At 30.0% G+C, this 21,529-nt stretch overlaps 1 protein-coding gene across 14 annotated transcripts in view; it reads left to right on the top strand.

The window, feature by feature from the left end:
* Nucleotides 1-194: 194 nt before the first annotated feature.
* Nucleotides 195-21,529, top strand: part of LOC142324867 (uncharacterized) — a 54,182-nt gene continuing 32,847 nt past the window's right edge. For 4 of the 14 annotated variants that reach the window (XR_012756427.1, XR_012756417.1, XR_012756421.1 and 1 more), the window contains exons 1-2: nt 591-1,017; nt 3,761-3,903. Coding sequence is in view for 3 of the 14 variants with exons in the window: in XM_075365937.1 (XP_075222052.1) it covers nt 3,886-3,903 (18 nt within the window). In the remaining 11 variants the exon portion in view is untranslated. The other 10 variants (XR_012756423.1, XR_012756418.1, XR_012756422.1 and 7 more) reach the window with 9 other exon arrangements.

The following is a 21,529-nucleotide window of genomic DNA, read 5'->3' as shown; positions in this document are numbered from 1 at the left end:
GAGATTTTAGTTAATATTAGATATTCAGCACTGCCTTTAAAGTGAACAAAGTCGAACATAATCTAATCCTTAATATTATTGTTCAGGATGGAAAGGAATTCTTGAATTCCTAAATCATTTATTACTCTGCTACTAACACACCAATAAATTAATATTTTCATTTTGTGAATATTTGTTGTTTACAAATGCGGAGTCAACAAATTCTGTTCAGGTTTTTTTTTACTTAGTTGAAGTAAGCACAATTAAATAATTCATGCAGGTTTACTTCACTGTAGAATAATATACAAATCAATGTTCTACTGCTATCTACCTTGTTAACGAAAACGTTACATAGTAAGTATAGGACAGATTACTTTTACCTAATTTTAGCATTTTATTTTTTAGCAAATTTTTATAATTTTTATGTTAACTACTCAAATGAATAAGTCTCTGTATTTGTGCAAACTTAAGAAATTTGAAGTAACTTGTTCGCTGGGTACTCACAATTTCTAAACACTTTGATATCTAGCGTAATCTCTTTGTTATCATCATAGGACTCTATGGTTACAAAGTTCTATTTTACTACACTCACAACAACAGTTGAGTTAAACTACTCGTTAGTTTCTGCCGTTGTGTTTTTTTTATCATTGCGGTTGTATGTTTTGCATTTTTGTTTTGTTTTTTTAATAGGTGATTCAATATTATTGGGATATTTATTTTTACAGGTTTTTTTCGGTAGCTGTAAACATAATTTCATGAAATTAGAGGTTACAATATTATAATATGAAATTATTATTATTATTATAAGGGTTTTTTGTTATCGGTTATTTATGTATAAATTTAGTGCATAATTCCAAAAAAAAAGTAAATATGTTTCGTTCTTTTTTATTCGTGTTTGTCTATGGGTAAATGTTTTCCTCAGCTGTATCGTTTGGTAGGTAACCACAAAACTGTGTAGAAAAGTGTTGGCATCTTTTCAGAGTTAAATATGTATTCAAAATATTACGTTATTTTATACTTGCAAATAAAATTGTTGAGGTAAGTTGTGCTGTGATCAATGGGTCCATTGAAAATTTTATGTTGCGCATAGTTGTTCCTTTTAATCGGTCATACCTTTTTATTAACATTTGTACCACAGTTTATTTCGCTCTTATACTTTTAATTTTAGTTCGGATTACGATTAGGGGTATAGGGTCTTATGATGGCATTATTTTTCCCTTAGGTTGTAGTTAGGGTGCAAAGAGTATGGATATATGTAATTTAACTGTTTTGTTTTGTATTGGTCAATTTAATTTTAGGTAAATTATTTTTTAATTAGTTTAATTGTTTTATTATTATTAATTTTTTTTTAGTATTTTTCTTTAAAAAATCTTTAATTTTGTGTGTTGTGCCATTTATTTATCACATTTAGTCATTTTTAATTATCGTAAAATATAAAGTGGTCTTTTAGTTTACAGATAAATATTGAAAATTAAAAACATGACTGCCAAAAAAAGAACATTCCTGACAAACATTGCCCCTTAATATAGGATAATTAAAAAGCCCGAGGGTGACAATTTATTATATAGTATAATTTTTTTTTTAAAGTTATTTAAACACACATGTGTCAAGGGAATGTCAAGGGTTTATATATATATATATATATATATATAAAAAATCCTTGACATTCCTGGTAACATAAGGATTCAACATATCCAAGAGGTCATACATCTAAATCAGTTCAGCTGCTACGATGAACAAACATACGTACACATATCCAAAATACATTATGCTCTTTTTTGGCGGTTGTGTAAATATAACAAAATGCATTTATTTATTAACAGATTGAAACTAAATCTATGCTCTATTAAAGTAAAATGTTTGTCCATTGATATGAATGCATGGTAATGTTTGCCATTGTTAAAGCTGTTATGCTTAATAACTGTTAGCTATGCTTTTATATGGTGTCAAGCAGAATTAAAAAAAAAAAAAAACATACATATATATTTACGTACATACTGCATAGTTAGATAACTTCCATAATGGATTTAAAAACACTATAAAAATACAAATGAGAGTTTTGGAGAACTCACAATTTTGACCTCAAAATTACTGTTTATCAAGGAAATTGTGAATATTATCTTTTAAATTAATTTTGGTAGTACTGTAATCCTTCTGCTCTTATTCAAACTCAAGGCTTAGGCATTTTGTTTAAACTATCAGAGGTGGTTTATGATGTAGCAACAAGTTACAAAAAAATATTTGTAATTCACACAGTATTTGTTTATTTTGCTTGATGAATTAATCACCACAGAAGCTTTGAAGTTTGTACATTGTAATATGGAAATGGAATTTTGTAGTTTTTAAAAAATACCATTCCCAAACAGGATGACCCCCAGATGATAGGCTGCGTTGCTACCATTCTGCCATAGAGATTGGCACATTTAGAGTTAATGACTTAATGTCATGGTGTAATAACAGTTATGAGATATTATTTTAGGCAAAGGACTAACAATTTTAATATATTTGCATTAAAATATTTACCATTTCAGATAAGGTTTAAACTATATACAGTGTTATTTTGTTGGTGAGTAGGAGCTTATTATAGCTTATCATGTGAGTAGTATTAACTTGCACCTTACTCCAAATTAAGTGTGAGTTTCTTGTGATTAATTCACATAAATCAACAATTTTAATAAAATAGTAGCTATAAAAGCTGAGAAATTAGTCTTCAAAAAGGACTTAATATTTTCTCTAAATTAGATCCTGATCAAGTCAATTACTTTTCTATGTTGTTTAATAAAAATCCATTATAGATTAGGCAATTTTTTGGGCTATTTTTTTTTAAATCATAGGTAAGTAAAAATTGTAAGATATAGTATAAACCAATTAATTCAGAAATATTTGTCTCTCTTCTCATATTGGTAGAAAAAATATTACAGAAGAAGGTTTAGGCTTATGTAAATACTTTTATCAAACATTACCATGGTAAAAAAACGTCCACCTTGAAAATTGAAAAAAAAATTTACAGTTGAAATAATATAAATTAAATTTAAAACATTTAATATGAGTATATGCCTTTGAAAGATAATCTTAACGTAAAAACAAAACTTTAAAACTAGTCAAGTAGTCAGAAGAGTTTTTTTTTAATTTGACATAAAAAATAATCCTTACAACCTTTTTTTTTATTTAGATTGTAAGGTGACTTTATTAATAATTTGATTTTATGTACAGTATTTATCTGTAAATTATAATAATAATAATGATGCATGGAAATTCTAATGAATATAAGTTCTATGAGGACAAAAAAAAATGATTTTTTTCATTTACTGCCATTGGATATGTATTCATATCCTTTAGAATAAAAGTTTCAATTTGTTAAAATATTTTTGCGTTAGGAAAAAGTCATTGAAATTATTCCTCCTTATTCCTAGGACTGGAAAGTCTAGTTGTAGGCTACAGAATATGTCCAGGTATTGATTAGGTGAATCATCTTTGGTCATGTAAAATCAGTAATGGATGGATATCAGAACAAATGCTACCATGGGAGGTAAACTATGAACTATAAAATTCATGTAAATTTTTTTTGAGATGTTCTTGGTATTCCTCAATGGCTGTTAGCTTTGATTCATTGTATCTCCATCTGAAGTTATTGGTTGTAATTTTCTGTGAATGGGAAGATAATTTATAGAAATACACAGTTTGCTTTTGTGTTTAGGCATGTGTATGAATAAGTGAGTGAGAACTTTTTTAGTGTTTTCTTCTGTATAAAAAGGATTCCTAATTGTAATAATTGTTTCAGACAGTTATTCTGCTGACTTGAATTTTTAATGCACTCTGTTTTCGTTCATACTGAACTTAATAATAAGTGATGAGAAGTACTGTACATCTTTGGAGTTCTCCATTTAGATTATTACCTAATCTAAAATGAATGTTAAAAAGGAGGTAATTTACAGATTTTACTCTCAAAACATTTCAGATAATAATAAGTGTTCAGGGATCTATATCTTACATTTTTATTTATTGTAATTTAAATATCATAAATTGTATGTGTGCATGACTTCATTAAGATGTTTCCTGTTGTGATGAAATTTAATAGGTTTTTGATATATGTTATACAAATCACTAGTGATTCGCATAAGTTTTATAAAGGGTATGTTGAAAACTTAATTTCTTGAATTTCCTTGAGGTGGCAGCAAAAGCTTTAGATTGGCAGTCAGTGATGATAGAATTGAAATCAAGGGCTTAATCTCTCTGAAGGACAAGCCTTATTATATCTTATTTATGATGAATAAATTATTTATGATTAAGTATGATGAATTACATGAGACACAAGTGAAATGCTACACTCGCATGTGTTATTTATTGTTATCTTTTATTATTTATTGCAACAGTCAAACAAAAAAGGTGTTATAAGAAATATTAAAATTTTTATAATAGTATAATATATTAAAAAATATGCTTATTTGATTTTTGTATTTGTAAAATACAAAATGTTATAAAACATCTTGTAATAATACTGGGAAAAAACAGATGGGAATTTCCAAATATTTACTTTTGAGTTTTGTTGGCATATTTCAACTAAATATGGGTAAAATAAAAATAAAGCCTAAATATAAATTTGCATGAAAGTGTTATTTATGAAATATTTGTTATGAAACAGCTTGTTTAATAATAACATATTTAATGAATTGTGATCAAAATTTAAACGTAAAATTCCAAAATATGTTTATTTACACAGTTATAAATCTATTAAATTCATAATATTAGCACATAGGCTAGAAGTGAACTTTGCATCTGTATCCTTAGTTGTGTTTATTTCTTTAATAATATTAATATTAATGAATTAACAACCTGAAAGAGTATGAAAGAGATGGGTACTACCCATCTGAGAAACAACCTTTAAAACAACTGTTTACAGGTCTAAGGTTAATATTAAGAACTTATATTAAGTAATGAAAAGTAATATAATTACTGTTATAATTATTATAATAATTACTAATTTGTAATTATTATTAGTAGTACTAGTGTTTTAATAAATATATAAATTATAACTTAAGATCAAGACTAAAGATGGTCTAAAAACTGAGATATCTCCTTCACTGATGAGATCTGTTCTGGTGATTCTGTTTGAAGTATGGGTACTTTAATAATTAATAAAAAAAAAGTGTGGGTATTACATTTCAGTTATTTTGATATCTGTAAAGTAAAGACCGCTGGTAATTTTCTTTCCTTAAGGTTGGCGAATGTGTGTCATTCATGGCCACGCTAGTAATGTACACACTGCATTTTGTCTGTAAGTTGTCATGTTGTATTATCTTTGTTTATGTGTAAGTTATTACGTTATAAAATGAATAGAAAAATCTATGTTTCTGCCGACTGTGAAATATGTTTTTTAAACCATCAAAACATTAAGCTGGCTGAATTTCATAGGCAGTTGGTTGCTGTGTATGGTGATAATGTAATGAATGAAATAAACACCCGAAAATGATGTGAAAGATTTAGAAATAACAGAATTAATGTGCATGATGAAGAACATTTGGGGAGGCCCTCGATAATCACCGAGGTTTTGTTGAAACACGTCGATCATGAAATCAGAAAAGATAATTGATCAACGATTTCTGACCTGGCCCTTCTTTTTCCTGGTATTTCAAGAGCTGTTATTGGTTGCATTGTTCATGACCATTTAGGCTTCAGTTAGGTTTTCGCACATTGGGAACTGCACGTCTTAATGGAACGTCACAAAAAAATCCGATGGGATCTGTTTTGGAATTTGTGTACTACACAGAAAAAGGTGATGAGTTCCTTAGTTTGATTGTTACCAGCAATGAAACATGGATTATGTGTTACATGCCAGAGAGAAAACTGCAGTCAAGTTAATGGTGTAATCCTCAGTCACCAACCAGACCAACAAAGGTCAAGCCACAGCATTTGGATGTAAACTGATGGCCACAGTCTTTTGGAATCAGTTTGACATACTTTTGATTGATTTCATGCTACGTGGAACGACTATAAATGCAGAAGCCTACTGTGAAACTCAAACATAAGTTACAGCACGCCATTCAAAATTGACGATGTGGACAGCTGACCAACGGCGTCGTCCTGCTGCATGGTGATGCACATTTACATGTTGTGGGTCCTGCTTGTGAATTATTGGGAACTTTGTGATCACCTACCATATAGTTCAGACTTAGCTCTTTCTGATTACCATTTGTTTAGGAAACTGAAAATTTTTGCGCAGTAAGCAATTTGCAGGTGACAATGAACTTAGAAATGCTGCTAATCAGTGACTAATTGGACTGGTGGCAGAAGAATATGACGAGGGTGTATTGAAGCTAGTGTATCGTTATGATAAATGTTTTAATTCACGTGGCGATTATATAGAGAAATAGTATAAGGTATGTAGTTTAAGAAAAATAACGTATTTTTAAAGTTTTCAGAATAAATTTTTTTACAGTGTAATGGTCTTTACTTTAGAGATAACTTGTATATATTAAGAGTTGTAAACTACTGTATACATTAGATACTAATAAATGTCAGGAGCATATAGAAAATAGCATTCAGTGTTGTTTAGTTTTGGTAATCCAAGGTAGTTATTTTATTAAGTATGACTAGAAATTGATATTTAATTCTTATTTCAGACCTTTGAATTAAGAAGATGGTTAAGCAACACCAGGTTAACCATCAAGTTGTAAGATGATTAAATATATTGAATTCACTCCAGTGAACTTGTCCATCTAAATTGAAAAGTTTAGTTTGATGTATCGCTTCTTTTTGTTTTTGTAATGAATAAATGTGATATAAATTTCCATTAATTGTTTTCCAGTTTCAAAATGAATAATTTTTGAATCTGCAAGTTAAACTATTAATAATAAAATACCTTTGACAACGCCCATAAATTACAAATAGAAATTACAACCCATGAGAACACCAGAGACATAATTAATCCCAGGCATTTTTGTTTTGTAGCAGGAAAATCCCAAAACACTATGAATTCTTAAAACTCATAATTTTTTTTTTTGAGGTGGAGGAGCCCCATTTACGAACACCGAAGCAGTGTCAGACTTGCTAACAAGTTCTGCAAGCTGTTACAGAAAATGTGAATGTATTCCTGTGCATTACCGACTAAACTTCCACCCCTGGCAACCCCACCTTTTGGGAAACCACTAATAAAGCATTACTTCAGGGGGAGGATACAATCAAGCCAGCACAAGACAAGTGCACAACAATTATGAAGACATGGCCACAAGACATAACTTATCCACCAAAGCACACTCAGCAGTTAATTAAATTCCACAATCTCACCTAGAGTATACAAACACACTCCACCATCTAATACACACATACACACACTCACACACAAAACTCAACTACTTATCACCTTATTACCCACATGACCGTCAGCCATAATCACTAAAAACATGAGCAATGCCCTCAGGCCAGGAGCGGAGTGTCCATGGCCTCACCACATGAAAGCGACCCCCCTCATGCTCGAAAGGGCCCCCCAAGGCGCTTAGCCGCAGATCTGTCCAACTCTGCAAACTTCGATGCCTCATTCCCTTGCAGGCCGCACCAGTGCTCGCCGTTTCCTATAAGTTCTTTCTGTTTCTAAGTTTTTCTAAAACTTTTCTATTATAATTTGCAATAATAGTCCACTGCTTCACACCCTGAAGCATTATCTGCTAAAAATCCTCAGGTCTGAATATGTCCACTTAACCAGCATCCAGCATGCACCTCCGAGCATCCTGGAACCTCATAAAAACTCAGAATGTTAAGTGGGGTTATCTATTTTTTTGAATTATAAATAAATTGTTTTCATTTAAAAATATATATTGTTGTATTGAGTTCAATATATTTGTGAGTTGTTTATTTGGTAACTACAATTAAATACGTTAGTTAATTTATGATACAGATATATATTCTTAAATAGACAAAGTAAACACCATTGTTACCTTATCACTAGAATTATATTTATAATGAAGTATGGAGTCCTTTGCGGTACAATGTAGTTCATAGAAATGAAAATTGAGTTTAGTTGAACGTTGTTCTTATGATGATGGCAATTACATTGAATTGAATGTTGAATTTAATTGAAATTTGAGGAATATCCTTGAAGTCTCTATGTTGAATTTTACTTATAAATTACATTAATACATACAGTTAATACCACTTTAGTAGTATATTAATTATTATCCCTTATGTTTATTTATTCTTTACAAATGTATTTAAGAACAAATTATTATAGGCAATCCTGATTTTAATGATTAATAAAAATAACTTTTAAAGTCATGCTGACATGTAAAAAACAAAAACTGATTACTATATAAAATTTAATTTTTGTTTAAAAAATGTATGCTTTTTGAATAGTGTATTACATTATTTTTAACCCCCGTAAGTTTATTGGCTGGCATTGTTCTGAACATTTTGACCATGTAAAAAGACAAGTATACACACCAGTAGGTTTGAAAGCTTATTTCATATAAAATTACTGCTGTAGATATGTTAACTCATACTAGAACATAAAAGCAAAACAAAATTTCATACAAAGTGATAGACATTGCCATCTTGTAATTCCATTTCCTTACATTCCAAAACCCGTTGGTCCATGCCTTCTCATTTTCTGTCTAGCCAGGGGGCAGATGACTTCCTTTTTAGTATTGTGACATAAGACAAAATTTAGTTGGTCACAATTCAACATCACTACAACTCAGAAGAGAAACGGAAAAAGTTTGGAATACTGGTATTATAGTTCACCACAATAAAAAAAATTCAGAATACAACCTTCTACAGAAAAGAATCTCTTGACAGCGATCTGGGATTCCAAACACATTTGCATGAGTAACTACCTGCAAGCTGGGTCTATAAATAAAGGACGTTAAACTGAATAAATTTCAGAGAAAATATATAAGATTTTTTTTATTATAAATTTGTTGTTATTGTGTAAACAGACAAACAAATAAGCTTTGTTAATTTAAAAACATAATTAAAATTGTTATTTTAAATAAATTTTTGTAAAAATTTTGCATACAACTATGTTAGATTTTTAACATATATTTCTTCAATATTAAGTTTACTCATGAAGTTGCTTTAATCTGCAAGTACCTATTGTATGCATGCTTTTGAGAAAAAAAGGCTTCATTTTCTGGAAAAATTCATGTCTGGATAGGTAGCAACTAGCCAAGAAGTATTTTAGATGATTTATAATTATTTATTAAGACAGAGGTAGATTGCATCATTTAACAAGCATGAACTGGAAGGTCATACTTTACTTTGAATTTTGTGTTGAGGTACCAACTTAACATTTAATTAATAAACATATATTGAATGTTTAACTATTATATTATCTTTTAAGTATTTGAATCTATTTGAATGTAAAAAACTCCTGCTATTGTTACAAATTACTTGTTATCACATTTGTAACAAAATTTACATACAATAAATTTATTTTTGATTCAACTTTCAAATTCATTTATTTGTTTTAAGTTTGGTAAATGTTCATTTACAATCATTTCTATAATAGAATATCTCAAAAGAAGGACTTGATCGTATGTATCTTAAAATTTCTGCATACATATTATATGAGTTATCCCACCTGACTGGTCTAGTGGTAAACTCGTCATTGTAAATCACTTGTTTAACAATTGATTTTGAAAGTTGAGGGTTCTGAGGTTCAAGTCCTGGTAAAAGTTAGTTACTTTTATACAGATTTATATACTAGGCAGTAGATACCAGTGTAATTTGGTGATTGGGATTCAATTTACACACTCAGGAATGGTCGGTTGGAGTCTGTACAAGACTACATCTTATTTACATATCATCTTTCATCCGATTGGGTCATGGGGGAGTTGCTTATTATTCACTAATTGAACAGATTTCAACTTACACATTAGAAATAGTTATGATTGGTTTTTATGTTTAATTATTACTAATAACTTAATTAAATAATTAAAATTGTAATAATAATGTAAATAATTGTTTCTGAATTATTGTAATATTTTCAGTTTAGAAAGTCTTGTTCAGGGAGGTAGGTATGAGTTCTACTTCTGATTACTGGAAAAGAATTGGGTGTTTTATACAGTATATTTCATGCTAAATCAGAATTACATTAAAAAATTATTCTATCATGCCTGTTTTCAAGTTATTACTACCTAAAGTTATGTGTTTTATCATTACACAATTAATGTATAAAGTACGTGTATAAAGAATAATGTATAAAGAATGTATAAACACACAAACTTGTTGGAATTGTTTTATATGTTTATTATTCATGTCTGATTCCCTGTATGTCTAAGTTGTAGACCTAACTATAAGGCATGTTTTCCAAGTAAGATCAAATTTGGATTAGCCACCTATACACGCTATGTAAACAGATTGCACTTGCGTAGATCAGTTATTCCAATCAGTATGCAAATGTTAGCAACAATAGTTTAGTTATTTTGTTTTTATATTCAACCATTTGTAATTAGTGTTACAATTCGTCAACCTTCCAAGAGTGAAGTACAAGGAGTAATCAGATAATTTTTGATGATAAAAATAATTCTATGACTGAAATTCACTGGCAATTTTTGATGTTTATAGGCAAAATATTATGAGTGATGCTAAAGTAAAACAATGACACCATTAATTTCAAGAAGGGCAAACAATTGTTTATGATGAAGAACGTAGCAGCCAGGTAGGTGTTGGTGATAATGGATAATTTGATTGAAAAGGTTATCATGTTACAATTGTCTTTGATGTTTCATAATTTTTGTTTATTAAGTTTTGACTGAAAAATTGGGTGCTAAAGATATGAACATATGCGCTCTAGAAAAAACATCTTGTTGCAATGCATAAATTTTTTCGTTATTATGAAAATGAAGGTTATGAATTATTTGGTCACATTGTTACCAGTGATGAAACCTGGATTTTTTTTAATGTCAAGGCAAAGCAACAGTCACTACATTGTTTCATTATGTCATAGTCTGAAGAAGTTCCAACAAGAATGATCAGTAAACAACTTATGGTTCCTTCTTTATTTTTTTTTTTGGGTCGATAAAAAGGATGGGTGCTTATTGAAGTTAGTGATTGCAGAACTACTGTGAATGCCGATCAATGTTGTGAATTGTTAGAAAAATAGAACTTATAAAAAACAGATACATGAAATGCTAACCTGCAGGATTTTTTTTGCATGGCTACCCACCACATACAGCAAATCAGACAGTAAGGCTGTTAGAAAATCTTCAGTCATCCATCCTATGGCTCTCAGTGATTTATTTTCTTTTTCTTTACCTTAAATAGGATTTGTATCACAAAGGTTTGACAATGGTGATGAATTGAAAAATAGTGCTACTATGTGATTTATTTAAGTCACTGGTAGCAGAATTTCTTGAAGTGGACATGAAGAAACTGCTGAAATGCTTTAAAAAATGTGTTTGAAGTTGAAGCAACTGTTGTTTAGAAAAGTTAGATATGAATTAGTTTTTATGCATAAAATAAAGTTTGTTCATATTTTTCAGTTTTGTTTGTATTTCTAAATGGATCATACTTTAAAAACATGCTTCTTACCTGTTGCTGTAAAGTACATTTGGAATATCAACTTAGACATTCGTAAAAAAAAAAACTAGTCGTTCCATGTGATCAAATTTCCTTCAGTGTAACTTGGTTTTTTATTGTATATTTTTATGTAAGAATTACGACTGTGTATAATCACCTCAATCAATTTTAGTGAGATGTAACTTTTTCACGCTGAAAATCTTTTTAGGAATTATACATTGCAACTTGATTTATCTTATTAGTTACTTAAGTGTTTTATACGTACCACGGTAAAATTTTATTATTATTCATAAGTGACTCAATATATCTCCATTTATTTCAATTCTTTAAAACTATCTTTTGGGAATTTATAATATGAATAGAAATTGCACTTCTAAAATTTCTCCAAATTTTTTTGTCTGCAGAGAATTCATGAAAATTTAATTCAAACCAATACCAGCTTTGCTGAAAACTGTTTATATGCTTTATTTTGATTGCCCTTTTAAAGAACAAGATAAAACTATTAGAATACAGTAGGTATTGTGTTACTAACTGAATGGTTACAAGGAAAAAATGAGTGTTTGTTCTTGCATTTTGGAGTACTATTGATTTTCCAAGAGACAATAAATCATTGAGACAGTGCTACTTTTGCTTAAATGTCACTGATTTTATTTCATTAAATAAAAGAAATATTCTGTACTCAAATGTTTGAACAGCTATTACACCAATACTTCATAGTAAAAATTTAACTATTCCAACTGTAGTATCTTTTTAACTAGAAATTTCTGATTCTGTTGAAGTTCTTGCTCTATTACAAACATATCAACTTCAAGAGGTAAATCATTCATAACAGTAGAATCAAATACTCTAAACCATACCTCATCATAAAAGTAGAAAGAACTCTGCAATTTAGTTTGAGACTTGTGAACAACACAAGCACCATAATCTTATAGCCTTTCTAAACAAGTAGATCTCTTATTTCATGGTTGAAGGATTGTAATTTTATTGGACAAACATATTAAAATTTCATGCTATATAAATAAAAACTAAAATGTTACTATGGTTGGCATAATTTGTTTCTGCTGTAATAATGAATTGCTGTTTGACAAGAGTGTTTTACATATGCTGTTTTGGCATTTTTTTATAGCCTCATTTACTAAAAATTTTAAGGCATTGTTTTTGTATAATTCATTTAAGTTTCATACTGGTAGCTCATGTTGTAGAAATGAAGGAAACATTTAAAACACTGGTTATCAAACTTTTTTGTCCACCACATTGTGAATCAAACATTTTCTAGTGCCCCCAAAATTTTTAAACTTACCATCTGTTAAAAATAATAATCTCAATTGCTGTTTTTAAGATGCACTCTTAAAAACAGCAATTGCAATTGTTGTTTTTAAATGTGCCATCCTATTTCTGATTTGAAACTTAAAATTTAAATGAGAGCAATTAAAATGTATATTTAATCATATTTGGAAGTATTTTTATTAAAATTGTCTTCAAAAAAATTACAATTATATCTATATAGTTATATAACAACAATAGTGATAGCATATTCAATATAACAATACAATAATTAAAACAGCTTTCAGTAGAAAAATTACACATACATTAATGTGAAGGATGAATCTAATATGCTTTAACGAGTTTGTTAATATCAGGCTCGAATTTACGTAAAAACAGCTGTAAGTCACCACGTTCGGTAACATGTAGCCGATTTCTCATTTTGGTTAGCAACATTGCTGCAGCACTAAATCCATGATCACACAAATACGGTGATGGGAATGTTGTCAGAAATCATTGAACAATCAACCATAATCCAGGGTACAGTTACGGGATTGGTTATTGCAGCCAAAATTCTTGATAGCTGTACGTAATTTTTGCCTTTTTTTTTTTTTAATTAGCTACCTCCTTCCTAGACTGCCTGAACACCGCCAGTTTTCTGTGGGCCTTCTGCAGCCCCCCTTCACAGAAGGCTTCCAGCACCCACAAGGGGGCATTATCGCCTACTTTGAGAATGAATGATTTAAAAGTAAGTCACTTATTTTGTAAGCTATTAAGTATGATGAATAATTTGGCGAATCTGAGATGTCTTGAAAGCTATTGAACTTCTTCTCAGTCTATAGGGTTGCTTTACAAAATGCTGTTGTTTCTTGTAATAGTAGGACGTCAACATTACTGAGTTAAAGAATTGCCAAAGAAATAGTTCCATTCTAGGACAGAAAAATGTTAAGAATGCTTGCAGAGTCTTACCAAATTATTTTACCATCTTTAAAAATAAAACTAAAGCAATCAGTTCCCGATATCCGAGAGCAGTTTAACCACTATGCCTCTTGAAAAAAATAAAGCTTTAAAACCTTCTAAGTTTTTTTATCGTTCTGTGACAGGTTTTACTTCTTCATTAATTGGCTACTTGAATGTGTGCTTGTTTTGAATGTGATAATGCTGCACTGTTGTTCATTGTGGATATGATAGTTCAATGTGTGATATTATTATTGTATGCAAACTACAAAGTTCAATTAAAAGCAAGTGTTTTCAAACTCTAAAACAACAGTCAATTGGGTCTTATTTTTAAAAAAATCCTGAAAGTAAAATGCACAATTTGTTAATTTTTTTTTAAAGTCTATTTTTTTTCATTAGCTACTGTTCTTTTAATAAGTGTTTGTTAATAATGCATTAGTACATATGCTACTGCATGTACAATCAATTTATGTACAGTCTTAGTGATAGTGATAATTTGTTGTATGTTATACATATTTTGAATAATCTTGTGGATATTACCTTTACCAGGTTTGAAATACTGTAGTGCAGAGTACTGTATTTTATTTTATTATTTACCTTTAAAGTTAATATAATAGTGCATGTAAATAGTGTACTACAGTACAGTACTAATGAAAATTTTGTAAAAACATTGGGTAAAGACTGGATAATGCTTTAAATATTTGACTTATATTTTTCTGCTATTAAGTGATATTAAATTGAAAGAGGAATATTCATTAGACATAAAATCAGAAAATTAATGCGTAATCATATATTTGGCAGCTTGATTCCTAAGTAAGTAGCAGAATGGAAATTATTCAAACATTATTCTAGGTTTTCTTGGAAACAAAAAGGCTGAAAATAATGTGTTAATTGAGAAACTCTTGGTGAACTACAAAAATTTACGCTAGAGAATGTCATTAAATACTCTTTTTTTCATTTTCATCGTGATTTCTTCCCCCAAAATTTGGGTACTGTGAGTGAAGTACAAGGAGAAGATTCTGTCAAGATGTATTATACATAGAACAACATTATCAAGTCATTTGGGAGGAATCTATTAGGGAGATTACTGCTGGTTCTTACAAAGAGAAAAATTATTGACACAAATGGAAAGACCCTTTCTATGAATCATGAGACCTTGTTGATGGTGAGGGGGCTTGAGTGCTCAGTGATACAGAGTAGCTGGACTGAACGTGCAACCATATCGGAGTGGTATCTGTTGAAAGCCAGACTAACGAATAATTCCTGAAAGAGGGCAGCAACTCTTTCAGAAGCTGTTAAGGACTTAAGTCAGGAAGACTTAAATGTTCATCATTTCAGCAATAGAAAAATTCAGCTGTTTTTTTTCCAAAGAAAATGTAGCTCTCTGCATTTTCATGTAACAAAGATGGAGGCGCCTTCCTTGGTAAACTGTTCTGGAGGTAAACTAGTCCCCAGGTGGAGACTGCTCAGGACATCGGAAAAAATAAAATTTTACGAGTCGGAACGTGGAATGTTAGAAGTTTAAAAAAGGTTGGTAGGTTAGAAAATTTAAAGAGGGAAATGGGTACATTAAATGTAGATGTAGTAGGAATTAGTGAGGTTTGCTGGGAAAAGGAAAACGACTTTTGGTCAGGTGATTTTAGAATAATTAACTCAGTGTCAAATAAATAAAGGGCAGACAGGAGTAGGTTTCGTAATGAACAAGAAGATAAGGAAGATACTAGAGTATTTCAAAAGGCATAGCGACAGAATTATTGTAATCAGGATAAAATCAAAACCTAAGCCGGCAATAACTGTTAATGTCTATATGCTTACAGATGTCCACGTTGATGAGGTAGAAAGTGTATATAAAGAAATTGATGAAGCAATTAAACACATAAAAGGTGATGAAAATTAAATAATAGTTGGAGTTTGGATTACAAGCATATCAGAAAAGGCAGGAAAGGAAATATTGTGGCTGAATAAAAGTTAGGCAAAAGAAATGAAAGAGGAGACCAACGTATTGAGTTTTTCATGATGTGCAGTTTAGTAGTTGCCAACACCCAGTGTAAAAATCATAATAAAAGAATATACACATGGAAAAATCCATACTTTTACTATATTGCAAGGGCAGGTTTTTTTTTTTTTTTTACTATACGTGGCAAGGTATTGGATAGATTATATCATGTTTAAGCAAAGATTTAGAAATCAACTCATCATCTGCAAAGCATATCCATTGATATATACCATTGACATTGATAGCAACCATAATTTAGTGACAATGAAATGTAGATTGGGGCTTAAAAACATGAAGAAAAGGTGCCTGATGAATCTGGAATTTAGAGAAGCTTGAGGAAGAGGAGTAAAGAAGATTTTTATGGAGGAAATTGCAAGAGTTCTGAGTAAAAAAAAATGTTAGAAAATATAGAAGAAGAATGGGAGAATGTTAAAAAGGAAATTCTTAAATCAGCGGAAGTGAACTTGCGTGGAGCAAAGAGAACTGGGAGAATACCTTGAAAATCAGACGATATATTGCAGCTGATGAATGTGCGTAGAACGTATAAGAATGCTAATGGTGAAGAAGGTAAAAGGACCTATAGACAGTTAAGAAATATTATAAACAGGAAATGAAAATTAGCAAAAGGAAAGTGGATTAAAGAAAAGTGTTCAGAAGTAGAAAGAAAAATGATTATTGGTAAAATAGACGGGGCATACAGGAAAGTTAAGGAGAATTTTATGGTATATAAGTTAAAATCTAACAATGTGTTAAATAAAGATGGTACACTGATTTATAATACAAAAGAGGAGGTTGATAGGTGGATGGAATATATTGAAGAGTTACATGGAGGAAATGAATTAGAAACTGGTGTTATAGAGGAAGAAGAAGAAGTCGAAGAGGATGAAAAGGGAGATACAATACTGAGATCTGAATTTAATAGAGCATTAAAGATTTGAATGGAAGAAAGAGCTGTGAGAGACTGGATACTTGCAGAATTATTGCACAGTGCAGGTGAGGAAATGATTGATAGATTATACAGACTGGTGTGTAATATTTACGAAAAAGGGGAAGTTCTGTCAAGACTTCAAAAAGAGAGTTATTGTCATGATACCGAAGAAAGCAGGAGCAGATAAATGTGAAGAATACTGAAGAGTTGGCTTAACTACTCGTGCATCAACAATTTATCTAGAATTCTGTACAGAAGAATTTAGAGGTGAGTTGAAGAAATGTTAGAAGACCAGTTTGGTTTCAGGAAAATTATAGGGACAAGGGAAGTTATAACGCTCAGATTAATAGAAGGAAGTTTAAAGAAAAAAATCAGCATATATAGCATATATAGACTTTGGAAAGTCATTTGATAATGTAGACTGAAATAAATGTTCAGCATTTTAAAAAATGTAGGGTTCAAGTATAGAGTTAGAAGAAAAATTGCTAAAATTTACAGGAACCAAACTGAAACAGTAATTGAAGAACATAAGAAAGAAGTAGTAATAAAAAAGGTAGTGAGACAAGGATGATGCTCCCAATCCCTGTTACTTTTTAATCTTTAAATAGAAAACTAGCTGTTAATGGTATTAAAGAACAAGTTAGATCCAGTGTACCAGTGCAAGGTTAAAAAATTAAGATGCTACAATCTGCTGATGGTATAGTAATTTTAGCTGACAGTAAAAAATATTTAGAAGAAACAATGAAATGGCATGGATGAAGTTCTACTCAAGAACTGCCACATGAAAATAAACAAGAACAAAATAAAAGTAATAAAATGTAGTAGAAATAAAGCAGATGGACCACTGAATATAAAATAGGACAAGAAAAGATATGGAGGTAGAAGAATTTTGTTATTTGTGAAGTAGAATTACTACAGATGGATGAAGCAAGAGTGATATAAAATGCCAAGTAGTACAGGTGAAACGAGCTATCAGTCAGAAATGTAATTTGCTTATATTAAAAATTAATTTAAATATCAGTAAAACATTTTTGAAAGTATATGTTTGGAGCGTAGCTTTATATGGAGTAAAACTTGGATGATCGGAGTACCTGAGAAGTAAAGATTAGAAGTTTTTGAAATGTGCAACTATAGGAGATTGTTAAAAATCAGATGGGTGGATAAAGTGGCAAATTGATGAAGAAAGAAGCATTTGGAAATATGTAGCTAAAAGAAAACAGACTTATAGGCTACATCTTAAGGCATCCTGGAATAGTCACTTTCATATTGAAGGGGCAAGTAGATTGTGCAGGAAGGTAACGTTTGGAATATGTAAAACAAATTCTAGGATGTAGGGAGTGTACAGAAATGAAATGACTGGCACTAGATAGGGAATCTTGGAGAGCTGCATCAAACCAATCAAAAGACAAAAAATAAAATGGAAAGGTTATTTCTCATTTAAATATACATAACTGTCTGCAAAATACAAATACAAATTTACAATTCTATTATTTTTTTGACTTCAGAAATGATAATTACAAAGAATTCTTAAAATTATAATAATTATATTCTTGTAGATTATGATATCACAACTTATATAAGGTTTAGATCATAAATTAATTTTCCCATTATTTTTGAAAGGTTTTTACTAATAATCAGAAGAACTAATAATTTTATTTTAAAATTAATTATAAAAAATATACCAAGTAAACACCTGTTCAAATTTTTTCTGTAATTTCTGGACTAGTGATACTCGTTGGATTCTAATCATTCTAATTCTGTATTAGTAAGCTAAGGGCATGAAATTTGTTTCTATTGCTACTAATGTTATATATTCATATAAATTTAAAACTGTTGAAAAAATATGTATGTACTGGAATTATATCCACAAATTTAAATTTTTGTTTTTTGTAGAATACGTTAATAAAGTTTCTTAAATTTATTTCCATATAAGTCTTTTTCATCTAAATCTTATGTTATATCCACTTGTATTTCTTAATGTTTATGCTGTCTATTTAATTCGTTATGTCCATCATACTTGTACAAAAATTTGTTACTTGGATCACGACTATGGATATTTTAAATACATTGCTGTAATAATCAAAAAATAAAAAAATCTTTATTAAATACTGCTAAATCGTTAAAAAGGAATTCTTTACTTTATTTGGTATATTGCTGTGATGTATACACATTGATTCAGGCAGAAAGGGAAATAAATTGGGAACTGATTCCAGAGCTTGAATAAGGAAACAAATTCATACCAACGTATGTTTGAAAACGCTTTGTTATAGAGTTATGGCTAGCAAAAACGTTTGCCTGGATTTCTGTTCTTCCAGTAAATGAGGTCATACTAAGATTTTTCAGATGTGATACAGGATATTTCATTTTAATCGCCCCCAAGCAATTTTCTCATGAACTACACACAATACAAAAAAAATGACCTAAACAAAAGTTACTCAGATTGGAGAGGGACACCTTGGATTTGACCTTGACCTTATTTCTAGTTTAGTGCAATTTTTCAAGTGGAATGACCTATTTTTGACCTCACCAATGAAAAGAGTAGAAAATTTTATATTGAAATATGTGGTCACACATATAACCTTGGACCTTTTTTGAAGGTCATATGGCTAACCATTTGAGATAGTATTATAAAGGTGATAGTGTTATACGAGTTACACATTTTTGAAGGTCATACAATATTCCAGAATATTTATATTCCAGACCATATATCTAAAAACTATGGGAAAGAGCATAAAAATGACTATACTATCATGTAACATTATCTCTGATGGTTAGCCATATGACCTTATATAAGGAAATGCCCTTTTTAAGGGTGCAAATACGGCTTACCCCCTTATGCCTTTGACCTGAAAAATCGAAGTAGGTCCCAGAATTGTATCTCCTTTTTATTAAAACTTTAGAGAATTTAATTCAGAGAAAATTGATGTAATGAAAAATAAAAAATCAACTTCTATTCTTAAAAACAAAACTTAACAGAAAAATGTAATGAATTTGTAAAAATAAAAACAGTTGTTTTTAGCACAATAAATTTAGACTTGAAAAATTATGTTACACTAATTGTAATTATGTAACTAATTGTAGTTGTTAATTATGTAACACTAACTAACTGTATGCTTCAAAATTAATTTGACTATTCATTGTTGACATAAAACTGCAACATAATTTTGATTGTTTAATTACTTTTTGAGAATTAAGTTATGTAGTTTTTTGTACTCTAAACTGTATCTATATTTTTCCAATTGAATCTGAATTTAAAAAAATGAAATTCCATATTGAATTCTTTGTTTTGAAAAATACTGCATATCTTTACTCATGCAGAATGTGCTGACATGATTTTTGTGTACGGCTTTTGCGATGGTAATGCTCCAGTTATGATGGAAGAATACTGACATAGTTATTCTGAACTAGTAGTTCCAAACCATGAAGTATTTTGTAGAATTTTTAATAATCTTTATGAGAATGATACACTTCCCAGTACTCATGTTTCATCTGAATGTGTCAACTGGTACATGGTGATGAAAGGGAAAACATTCTTCAGGTGGTACCGGTGGTTAGACCTACAATTAGCTCGCGAAGAATTCTACACAACTAAACATTCCACATAGTAAGGTATGCAGGATATTGCATGCTCACAGATTGTGTCATTATAATGTTCAGAAATCACCAGCTTGGTGACCATGTCAGATGACTGCAGTTTTGGCAATGGGTTAACAATAATTACCAGTTAATTATTCTCTTCATACTATTTTCAGACGAAGCTACTTTTACATATAATGACATAAACAAACATGAATTTTACATCAGCGGTGTGAAGAAAACCCACATGCTGTAATTGAATAGATTTCCAGCAGCAGTTTTCAGTGAACGTTTGGTGTGGAATGATTGACAACTGATTAATAAGCCGTTTCATAATAGAATGTGTCTCAGGGAAAAATTATCTGAAATCATTAAAGAGTGAATTTGTTATAGTGCTTGAAAATTTTTCATTGATGAAATGAATTGAAATGTACTGTTAACTTGATGGAGCACAAACCCGTTTCACAAATGAAGTTAAGACATTCTTAGATGAAAAATTTACTAGTAAATGGATTGAATTGGGCCTGTAAATTGGCTATCTAGATCACCAGACCTTACTCTGTTAGATTACTGTTTATGGGAGTGGATGAAATGTAAGGTTACAAACAAAAGTACAGACACATAATGAACTGATCACTCACATTCTCAATGCTGCTGCCCTCATCAAGGAATGCGCAGATATCATTAGGATGACAACAGAAATTGTAAGGAAAAGATTTGAAAACTGTGTTAATGTCAATTTTTAATTAATACAATATAAATTGCTGACTATTTTTTTTAAAGTAAATTAAAAGTATTTTAATTTTTCAGTCTAAATTTATTGTACTAAAAACAGTTGTTTGGAATTTTTACAAATTCATAACATTTTCTGTTAAGTTTATCATTAAAATTACGTGAGATACACTTCTCAGACCAAGAACATAACTGTTTAATTAGTCAGGCCAGAAAACATAAGAAACCTTCAAGTTTACCCCTTACATGACACTTTAAAAATTTCACTATAACCTCATTTCACTGGGAGCACTGAAATCCAAGCAAAATTTTTCACCAGCCATAACTTTATAAAGCATTTTTGAACATATGTTTGTATGAATTTTTTTCCTTGCTCAAGCTCTAGGAATCAGTTCTTAAATTATTCCTCTTTTCTCCTGAATCACCCAGTTTATGTGTGTACCAGATGATGAACATTTATCTTTATATGAAGTTTGTAATATATATGTGTACATTAAAAGTTATATGTTAGTGATTATGATTTGTAATAGCGATTCCACTAACATTTTCCTTATGTGTTATGGATCTAAAGTTCTAAGTTTGAAATG

This window comes from Lycorma delicatula, chromosome 1, assembly GCF_047948215.1.
Source record: "Lycorma delicatula isolate Av1 chromosome 1, ASM4794821v1, whole genome shotgun sequence".
NCBI classification, from domain to species: domain Eukaryota; kingdom Metazoa; phylum Arthropoda; class Insecta; order Hemiptera; family Fulgoridae; genus Lycorma; species Lycorma delicatula.
This window is presented reverse-complemented; position numbering and strand designations above follow the sequence as displayed.